The sequence below is a fragment of the Daphnia pulicaria genome, chromosome 4, assembly GCF_021234035.1.
Source record: "Daphnia pulicaria isolate SC F1-1A chromosome 4, SC_F0-13Bv2, whole genome shotgun sequence".
Lineage (NCBI taxonomy): Eukaryota > Metazoa > Arthropoda > Branchiopoda > Diplostraca > Daphniidae > Daphnia > Daphnia pulicaria.
Window position 1 is genome coordinate 21,606,294 of NC_060916.1, and position 11,482 is coordinate 21,617,775.

General features: G+C 44.5%; 1 protein-coding gene across 1 annotated transcript; it reads right to left on the minus strand.

Moving 5' to 3' along the window:
- Nucleotides 1-2,818: 2,818 nt before the first annotated feature.
- Nucleotides 2,819-9,113, minus strand: LOC124338543 (muscle segmentation homeobox-like). The gene is made up of 2 exons (XM_046792634.1): nucleotides 4,829-9,113; nucleotides 2,819-3,888 (listed from the first exon to the last, which is right to left on the minus strand). The coding sequence occupies exons 1-2, from the start codon at nucleotides 5,778-5,780 to the stop codon at nucleotides 3,194-3,196; spliced, it is 1,647 nt and encodes a 548-aa protein (XP_046648590.1). The 5' UTR covers nucleotides 5,781-9,113; the 3' UTR covers nucleotides 2,819-3,193.
- Between the last annotated feature and the right edge of the window lie 2,369 nt (nucleotides 9,114-11,482).

Sequence of the window (11,482 nt, forward strand, 5' to 3'; positions counted from 1 at the left end):
AAAATTCACTTTTTTATTCTTGTGAACACAAAAGAACTGACCGGTTCGAATGACACACAGGTAGAGACTGGTCTCTGATTTCTGCTCATTTTGACCTTATAAAGATATTTCTATCCTTGTATATTCTATACGCGTGTAGTATATATACACTTGTATATATAGTTTGATGGCGATTTGTTCTCTAATCATTTGTCAACGCGACCCTTGAGCTATTTAACCGTTTAAATAGTCTGCCCCCCTCCTCGCCCAATCTACACTATCTCGATATACTTTCCCATAAACCATTTTCTGGGAATGGGGAAAATCGAGAGAAATGGCTGCTGCAGCATGTGATCCCATTGTTATGGTTTTTTTTTCTTTCCTATATCCACCCAAAAAAGAGGTGCACCTTTATATTCTTGGCCAAAGAAAAGAAAAAAAGCCATCCATCTTATATATTCGATTCTCTTGTGATGTTATAGTTATTTTCTCATCTATATTCCTCGAGTGCTGGGATAGACCTGCTGGATTTCTCTTCTTCTTATTATTATATTCCCTGCTGCCTTGTATATCGATTCCATTCTCCATTGAGCCGTTCATCGAAGCATAACCAGTTAACCACCTGACTTTTGAACTCTTCATTCTCTACCCCAAACACGGAATGTCGATTGTGTGTTAAAAAGAACCCCGGCTGCATGCATAGATTCGGTACTACCCCAGCATTATCATCAGCAGGGCCGCGTCTATTAATTACGTCGTGATTGCTGATGCGTGTTATTCCATCAAAATCGATTGTCTGCTGGTATGTATAAGCCAAAAATCTGGGCCCCCACAACAGCAGTTAATGTGTGTGTGTGTGTGCGTATAGGCTTGTTACATCGACATGCACATATCCAGCAGATATAATAGATATCGCGTGATTACAGTATTCGTTTCTGTTATATAGGGAAACCCATGCCCAATTGTCTAGGGGTTTTGTTTGCGGTCGTTCCGTCTAATTATATGCACGTACGCCGGGATCCCGAAAATCTATTCCAGCACACACAAGACAAAAACATATATAAGATCAATACAACATATATCTCGTTTCTCTTCGTCGTTGGGTAAAACCAACATTTTTTTGATTGGTGTCAAGTTCTATATACCGAAAAAAGGAATAAGAAATAGAAAGAAAAAACAGAAATTCTTTGGAATAGAAAGGGTGTGGCCATATTAGAGAACACGCTACGCAGAAATTCAAATCTATTTGCCTCGACCTTTTATATTCCATTAGGGACCGACGATTGAATGAATGAAAAATAAGAGCCGTGATTGTTATACACTGTAGTTTTCCTTGTAATTGCAACTGCTGACTGATGAGGAGAAGGTCATTACAAACGTGTTTTAATATGTGTATCGGCACTCCAATTTCGTGCTGTGATTTGTTTTTTTGAATAGTAGCTATAACAATTGACATTTGAACGACTTTCACCTGGGCGCTGCAGTTAATTGATTGAACAGTCTATCAGCAGGGAACTTGTGTACAAGTTTTCTTCTAATAGGTTTCGTCAATATCAATTTCAATGCCGGCCAAAGTGTCTCTTTCTCCCCTCTCCCATTGTCTGTGTGTGTCTGGTTGCCACGGCGACCAGTTGTGGACTTGATTTACTTAAAGGGGTCGCCCAGTTTTCGTTTTTTATTTTTTTTTCCCCTTTGGGTTTTTATTTTATTCAGTCCGTACGTCCGGCGACACGCAATTAACCACTTTGAGAGCTGCTGCTGTTTTGCTGGACCGCGAAAAAAATAAAAATTAAAAATTAAGGCCCCCAAAAAGAAAACTCTTTTCTCTTTTTGTATAGTTGTGGGGGTCTCTATAGATTATAACCACCCGCTGGTGCCACCGCCGGTCGTGCAGCTGCATCCAGTCACGGACGGGACAAACAAAACAAAAATCAAAATTCCATAATAAAAGAGTGACGCAAGAGTAAACGAGACCTACATATCTTTTCTTCTAGATCAGCTGATGCAGCGATAATGATTAATAGTTAAGCGACTAACAATCCACAATAATGATTGTGGTTATTATTTGGCCCAGCAGCGAATCTTCGATTGGAGTCGTGCGATATCTATCTAGACGGCCGCCGCCGCATTGTGACGCATGGCCCAGCCGTCGTGAGATGACGTGATGGATGTCTCATCTCCCGACACAGGTTTTCATATATCCGCGTGTGTGTGTTACCAGCGGTGTGACGTCATTCCAACGCCAACAACAAACAGCCAATAGAAAACGAATCGAAATCAAACATCTACCTGATAAGTGGAAGGCAATGTTCCCCTGCGTATGATGGATCGAATCAGCCAAAGAGCAGACGTGAGTGAGAGAACTGCTGCTCTTTGATATCCCTCAACCCAATCAATCAGGCGCGCTTCTCGCCGATGACGGCGATAATGGGAATGAATGAACGAAAACAGATAGACAGTTTCGATTTGCTTTTGTTTGTTCCACACATTCACGAGAGAGAGGGGAGAGTTTATTATTATGAACAGATCGCAAAGCTGAGAGATGAACGGTCGGCACACGCATACACACAGAGCACAATAATTGTCTTTTCTTGTATAAGTTTCTTCTTCACATTGACAATCTCTCGTTTTTATAATTTTGAACGAGACACACGTATACATTAGAGAACACAGGGTGAAGGTTATTATGTAATCGAATAATGTGATGGGTGTGTAATGTCCAACTTGGAAGCGCCCTATTTACACATATCGATGTCTAGTCGCCAGCAACTCGGCGACGGAACAATTGGTAGTTTGGGTGTAGTTTTGTTTGTCAAATAGAAATTTTCAAATGAATGAATTAATTTTTCCATTTTGCATTTGCCACAAAAACAGAAACGAATGATTATACAAAATACAAAAAAACAATTATATATAAACACAGTTGAGTGAGAAATGATGTAACCAGCGGCGAGAGAAACAATGGGAGATGCACAACAAACGGGAAAACAAAAGGAGAGAATTATTTAAAAAAAAGAGGATTTTTTCTTTTATAGGAATTATTATTTACATCACTATTTACATATCTCTTATATAGTGGGGAGTTGATGGCAATTGAAATGCGCTGCATTGCATCGAATTTTACACGGCAGGTGTAATGAAAGGAGGATATTGAATGCTGATGTAGTAAACATTTGTAGAATATTTTTTGAGAACACAATAAGAGATGATGGATTTAGCGGTGAATCATAGCGGCGACGCTGGTGGTGACGGTGTTGTTGTTGCCCATAGACGGGCCGCTGGAACTGATGGCCGACGAGCTGCTCGTCATCGGGTAGAGGGAAGCGAAGGCGCTCATCATTCCGGCAGCTGCAGCCGCCGAGGCATTGCTAGGCCTACCGTTGCTTCCGGCGGAAGAGTTAGGATTGTTACTGCCGCCGTTGGAAGAGTTGGGCGGGGCGCCGGGACCTCCGCCTCCCGACGGTGGTGGTCCGTAGAGTCCGGACATGGCGCCGGGACCAAAGAGGCCGAACGCGGCGGCGCTGTGCGGCGACATGAGATGCCCGAGAGGTCCGCGCGACGTCATCCGCAATTTCTCCAGCTCGGCCTCCTGGAGCCGCTTGGCTTTGGCGCGTCGGTTCTGGAACCAGATTTTCACCTGGGTTTCGGTCAACGAGAGCGAAGCGGAGAATTCGGCCCGCTCGGCGATGGACAGGTATTGCTTCTCTCTAAACTTCTTCTCGAGGGCCATCAACTGCTGGGTGGTGAACGGCGTTCTCGGCTTGCGGTTGGGCTTGTGCTTGCGCAGTTGGCAGCGGAGTTGACCGCCCGGCGGCAGTTTGGGCAGACCGTCCAGGTGGTGGTGGTGGTGGTGATTTAGGCCTTGATGGTGAAGACTGGCTGGCAATTTGCTCAAATCAGATCCATCTTCTAGAGAGAAAAAGAAAAAAGATATACAAATGAAACAATTGAAATTGGATGAAAATTTCGTAGAAATGAGACTTGATTCTATCCCGCCCTTTGACGTGAACTGCCGTACGTACACACCGGAGAGAGAGACAACACAAGAATGAAATAGATTATTTAAATGAGCTTTTTTGAAGCTTGGCTTATAATATTCTTCCCCCCCTCTATATACCCAACTGCTGCTGCTGCTGCATGTGTGCCCCCGCTAATTAAGCCTGGCCACGGCGATATAATGAAGAGCTCGCTCTATAAATAACAGCCATGCCATGCCATCCATCCACCCAGAGTGTGTGGATCGTCCAAACCCAAAACTGAAAATGAAAAGAGAAAAGGGTTGCGTGACTCACGCTCCAAAACATCACAAGAAGACGTTCTCATCACGCAATCGTTCCGATTGACCGACCGCACGCGTCCCCCAAGCCAAAGCCCAACCCTATACACTCACACAACAACAACGCTGGGCATATAATATAAGTTGGACGTGAGTGTATAATTATCTTTTCCCCCCTTTTCCTTCTTCTTCTTCTTCTCAGTGACCATCCGCAGCCCCAGCAAAGTCTCTCTCGCCCCTCAATTGCTTCACGTGTTGTGTTGTTCTTGTCCCGGACCTCGTATCTGCCCATCAGCAGCCGTGCAACAACAACAACAACTACATAAATCAGAATTTCCCCCGTTATCAATCTCTGTTTTCTCTCGCCCTCAACTTTGTGATTAGACAATCAAAAACTTTTATTTTTATTTTTGTTTTTTCACTTAATAATCCGACGGACAAGTAGCAGAAGCTTCATTTTTTAATTTTCCCGCAATTGTAATTGAACTTGTAAATGGTTCATTTCTTTATAGGCCCCCCCGTATAATTTATAATGGTAATGACGTAACAAGAAAAAATAAAACGCGAACTTACTGGAGACAAATTGAGATGCGTGTTGGGCCCAGGCGGCTGCGGCCAGGCCGTAAGGTAAGGGCCATCCGTGTGAGGCCGGTCCAACGGCTGAACCGGGGAACGGAGACGGACCACCGACGGATGCGCCGGAATTGGGGTGAGTTCCGGCCACCATGCCTCTCATTTGCATGGCCTGCAGGCTGGCCTGCTGAAAATGGTGGTGACTCATGAGATTGGCCGGATGGTGCGGATGGTGGTGGTGGAACATGCTGGCGGCCGCTGAGGCCAACGTGGGAGACGGCCGGGAGATTTTGCCATTGGGCGTCGAGTCGGAAGTTTCGGACATTCCCTCCTCTTCTTCAATGTCGACATCCTCGTCGTCTTCGTCGCAATCGACGTCGCAGTCCACCTCTTCCGTCGAGTCCATCATGGATTTGTTGTCCTCCTCATCGCTGGATGTATGACATCCGCCGTGGCTGCCGGTGCTCGTGTTGTTGTTGTTGTTGCCGACAGAGCGGAGGGACAAATCAGCGGCCTGGGTCTGTGGATGTTGCGGCTGCTGGGCCGACGAAGACGAGGACCGGCGGACGTCGGAGAGGAGCGAGTCGACGCTGAAAGAGATGCGCTTCGACGGCTGGGGGACGACGGGCAAGACGGGCATGACGGAAGCGGCCGACGAGACCACCACCGGTCCAGTTATTGACGACGACATTCTGATCGTTTCTTCTTCTTCCTCTTCTTCCGTGCTGTGACGGCTACTGCTGCTGCTGCGGCTGTCTTCCGCCGGATCACGCTTGATCTTGGGCGACGGCTGGTTGTTTTGATGTTCGGCGGCTTTACTGGCGGCGGCTGCGGCGGCAGCTGCTGCGGCTTGGGCCGACTGGTGAGATGCCGCTGCCAAACGGATGAGATTGGCAACTGCGGCCACTTCCCGAGCGCGATTCAATGCGTTAACTTGGTCGGCAATCATCATTCAATATAGACAACTATAATCAATCGCACTCGCTGTCCTCCTTTTGGGTTTTTCTTCGGATGAACCAACCAAATAATCAAACCGAACAAATTGGCGAACGCGGGAGAATTTGAATTTAAAAATGGGTCGACACTTGGAGCACCATGAGAGACTAAGAAATCACTTTGCACTTTTGGTTGAGAATGAAACAAGTTGTCGCTGAGATTTGTGTTGAGTAGTGGGGGGGAGAAAATAAGTGGAGGAACGAATGTTGGATGGTTGTTTCTTGGAGCTCAGCTCAAGGCTTTCTGAATGCTCGACCGTCCGTACCGACAGAGTATAAAGGGGCCGGTCCTTCGCCCCTCCAGCGACGATTTGACTCCGGGTCCGTCGACAATCACAGGGAGGAGGAGGCGGAGCCGTTCCTCTACCAGCACAAGAAGGGAAGGCACTTCAGTGGGGAAAAGGGAGGAGTCAGGAGCGATTGGAGCCAGTCGACGTCTGCCAATGACCGACGCCCAGGAGGAGGTTTCCTTCTCCTTTCCGTCTGCACGCTAAACATCGGCCAGCCAATCAGGGTGAAGACGACGGCCACCCCACCACTTCCTCCCACATGGGCGAACAATTCCCCCCCACCCTCTTCTCTTGATGATTACACACTAAACGGTAGGCGTGTGGGTGTCCAACGATTTTCCCATATCACGACCGTCTATCATCGAGACCCCCCTCCTTTTCTTGCTTCCCCTTTAGGACGATTGTCGATCGTTTGATTTCCCCAAATGGACGAGACGATAATAAATACAAACGCGCAGACGACTTTTGGGATTTTCCTTGTGGGAATCAATCGACCGTTGCCAGCGCATGCGCACCAAACCATTTATTAATATTAATGAGCCAGCCATATACAGACACTATTATATAGTTAACAGCTATTATTTTTTTTAAATCTGGGCTCTTGCCTGTACATTAAATCTATTAAATCGCCAGAGTCTATTGTGAATTTTAGATAATAGGAAAAAAAGGTGATGATGTTACGGTTTAAAATAGCGCAGCCAACTTTTTTGTTAGTGAATAGCCAAGAACCGTTTTGATAAGAAAATGGGTAGGAGAAAAGAATGAAATTTATAGGCCTCTTTACACAATAGAGCTGTGCGCCTTATGAGAGCGTCGATTGTATAATATGAAAGTAAAAAAAAAGATTAATACTATCTATACGACGTATGATGCTGGTACACAAATCAACGTGGTGCTCCCTGCATTACGTGTCTATTAAATGTCATGGCGTTTTCCATTCGTGGCCAATGATGCGTACACGCTCCTGGTTGCTCCTTGTGTCGCCCAGTTACAACATTCCGCACCGTATGGACATAAATAAATATAGAGCAACGAGTGCGCGCACAATTGAAATGCGAGAAACATGTACAATTGTACATGTACAATTTTAAAATAAAAATCGGGGGGCGCCTAGAGTGTTGTCGGTTTGAACAGATTTTCCATATCTCTAAAATGGGAAATAATGTCAAAGCCGAGGAGGAAATGATGAAGAGGGAATTTTTATTTACTGTGTACACGTTACATCCACTCCCTTTGGCTTTTATTGTCTGCTGCCCGCGTTGTTGTACGAGTCGCATATCTTTTTTGACTCTTGAACTGAACTAGCGTGTTTATATATACAGGGCTAGATAGGGGGAAGGAGGAATATATAGAGTGAATACACACGTTTTTGATTCTATTTGGGACATTCTTCTTATCTTTTTTTCCCTTCTTCTTACCTGCAGTCGATAGAAAACAGAGCAGAGAGCTGAAAAGAGGGGCGACAAAAGCTTTTTCTTCAGTTCTTCTCCCTTTTGGCCCGACTGCTGCACACACACAGAGAGAGAGAGTTATATTTTCTTTCAGAGTCGAGTCTCTTTTCTTCTCTCCATCTCGACAATTTAAGTCCCCATTGAGGGGAAAAGAGACCAACGAAAAGGAATACACTCTATCAAAAGTGCAGCCGTCATATGTGTAGTCCTCTCACATATAGTTTCCTAGATGTATATACTAGCCCAGCAGCAGCTAGACGGTAATATTATATGCAGCTTTTTCAATGAACAGGCCAATTTTCAATCTCTGACATAATAGAGAATTGAACCCTCCAGCTACAACACAACACAGTGCTGCTATATATGGTGCGCTAGTCTCTTGAAAAGACAGACAATGACGACGACTGCTGCTGCTCATCTGCATAATACAAACAGTTCAATTTGTGGGTGGGTGTGTGTGTGTGTGCTCGAGTCAAATTTCCCTCGTCCGTCTCCCGGGAACGACGTTTATGTGTTGTGCAATAATATAGTAACAGGTTTCGATTAAAATGATGAATAAGACACCGCCGTACGTGTTTGTTGTATCAACGATGATGAATTGATCCATCACACATCCAGTCCAACGATCCATTTCCTCGAGGCATTCTCTGCAGCTCTCACAGACAAGTCAATTAAAAAGAGCAATCTAACTTTCTGTATGTAAAAATAACGGCAGATGTTGAAAGAGAGCACGGCCAAAAAAGAATCAAATGGGACACGGGCGCGGGAATAATAATGAATATAAAAAGCGTTTGATTTTTCATCGCCACGTCGCCCCAGCACGATATTCAATGGGCTCGTTTTATCGTAAAGAAATTGGCCAGTCAACGAGCTACTGATTCACCATTGTCATTCTCCTGTATATACGGCCAATAGTGTCGATCCTTCATCAAAGAGCGGCGGAGAGATAAAAACGGTGGAAGAGAATATATAGACGGAACTTGGGAGAGAGATATGAGAATAGTGGCACACACATATATAAAAGAAGATGAGCGGTTGATTGACCAAGCGCGACGTCATTTATCTGCCATTAGCCCCGACGCTCGATTTCCCTTTGATGGTTCCAAACAACAACAATGAGGCGTCGTCTCTACACAACACAGAGCGGCAGCATATGATGAGTATTTTCTCTTATTATTATCAGGCCGTTCTCCCTCGATGGCCATGATGATGATGACGATAATATGTTGCCGGGGCTCATATGAAGCGGCTGCCCTTTTGATTCTTCCCTTTTTTATTTTCTCTTTGGCGCTGATTGCCGTCACCTTATTCCCATCCGACCAGCCAGCGCGCGCGCGCAACAACAGCCCAGTCAAATGTGTGATACACATCCAGCAGATTTTATACAAGAAGCCAACGGAGGAAGAACCCCATATAGATCCATCATCGATTGCACCGACCTCTTACGCTCCATCGCTTTCTTATTCTTTTGCAGATCGACGCTAATATATAGGACAGCATCACAGGCTGTCAGTTTATCGCATCAATAAAACTCAGATGCGCACATTAAACTTTTTTTTCTTTTATACCGGAAAAATATTCCCAAGCCTCTAAAAAAAAAGATAAGTATCTATTACGATGAAAGAGGGTCTTTATTCTGTAAAGAAAAATGGTATGAATGTCTCGGGCTAAATGAGAAAAACACATGTTTCCATATCACTACAAAAGGTCAAGTTCTCAATTCGTTTCTTTTTTTATCTTAATTGGCGATGTTGCGCTAAAAGTCGCCAATTATTTCACGTTTTATTGCTAATCACAAAAGAATTCAAGCTAAGAAAACATGTAGGAGAATTGGTATGGGCATTGCGGCCGAATACCAGAGGCGAGATATTCAAAAGGAATAAGGCCAGAATGATTCCCGTGTTCCTGACAGTCAATCTAAAACTGATTTGACGACGAATACAAAGCGGTCAAAAGGGCCATGTTTTCCAAAGGGACGTGATGGAGAACACCAACTGCTTGGCCAACATAATAGGACGACGGAGAGCTGCTGCTGTGCTATGTGTGATGGCTCATATTGTCGCCGGGGCTGACGGGCTTTTATATTCATATTCATCATCATAACATAATGAAAAAGTAGAGAAAAAAAAAAAAGACATGTAGTATATATCCAATAATACATTGGAGAGAGGAATCAAAAAGGGACGAATGAAGCTAGCGCACGTCTCGGTCGGCTGAGCTCCGCCATATGAGAAATGAGGGGGTTGGCGCCCTGTTGCGCTCCTTTTCTCATCGTGCTCATGACCTTAAGAGTGAACCCCACTGGATATTATTTTTATTTATTTATTTTTTTGTGACCAGCCTGTAGTTATTTGGCTCGTCTTCTTTTTTAACATTTCCCATTCACGTTCTCTATATGCTCTTTTATGTTGATTCATATAGACAGCCGTTCAAGTATATAAACAGCAGTGCTCTATGATGGCCCCTATTATATTGGCTGGCCTTTTTGTGCATCGCGCGTCTCTAAACTGCTGCCGAGCTGTGACTAAAAGCTTCGATGGCTGAATGGCCCAGCAGCAGCCGAGGATTCGCACATCAAATGATCAATCGACTTCAATATATCCCGGCTGCTGCTGGTGGAGGCGGCAGCTGCTCGTTAGTTTTCGTATTCTTTTACGAGGCCCGTTCACGTTTTTACTGGCGCTTAATACGTACCAAGAGACGTACGTACAAATCAAATATACACTGCGGTATAAAAATAACAAGGCCAACACCAGCAGATTATTCAGCACCAGCCACTATTATTACTGTATGAGAACCAACTCTCTCTCTACACGCCGATGGACAATTGGACATGATTTAGTAGTACACGGCATATGTGAGAATACACAACAGGATTGATTGCATGGTCTACTTCTTCGGCTAATTCCTTAAGGCTATAAAATGCCGGGGTTTTGTTGTTGTCTTTTATTGGAATCGTCAAATAACTGACAACAGAGCAATGGCAAGAATGTCAAAGAGAAACAAACAACCAGTCATTCCAACTAATCAATGTAAAATATAGATATTAAAGATTGCTATCTCTTTCTCTCTCTATACGACGTATTATCATCAGTGATCCATATCCCGCAGCGAATATATTTATTCCTATAATAAAATGCTATTTGTCCTCGCCGGGGTTTTCATATTCTCAGCTGCACGTCTGCATTCTTCCCGCGTCTGCCGATGCTATCAGCTCCCCCCGTAAAAATGGCAGTCAAAATAGAAAACGCATATAAAAACCTGAGCTATTTTGTTATATGTTAGCCAAGAGGATGAGGACATGCAAAGAAAACTTGATCGTCGTTTGGTATACCGACAAATGACTCGACGCCGCTCCACTGCAAATCGTGATAGCAAAAGAGAAGAATTGGGAGATCGTATACACGTTTTGTCCTAATATTACAAACATCCTGTGTAGCAGCATGAGATTACATAAGGAGCTGCGCTTGAGTCGAGCTGTATATAGCAGAGAAGATTAGCTTATTATTTTATAAGACGCGGTCGTCGATCTGATACGACACGCAAAACAACGACAACAACCGACGACATTTTCGGTCGTGACGTCGATCGACGAGATGCGTTTTTGAGGACGTGTATTACGTCACGCCAGGCCGCACCGGGACTATGCGACCATCCACCAACGCAGCAGGTATAGTTATATCTACCCCTGATGATGATGATGATGAAGGTAGTATACTATATATAGGAAGGAAGCCGGTGATGTTGATGAAATGACAGACAAGCTGCCGGGGCCTTGGATGAAGAAGAAGAGAATTGGAATTCCTCATTCCATAAACCCATTGACCGACAATCATGTCGACATGTAAAAGCGCAGCTCCTGTTTTGTTGATAGCGTCTCTATATTCCATTCCATTCTCCGTATATCAAGACGTCTAA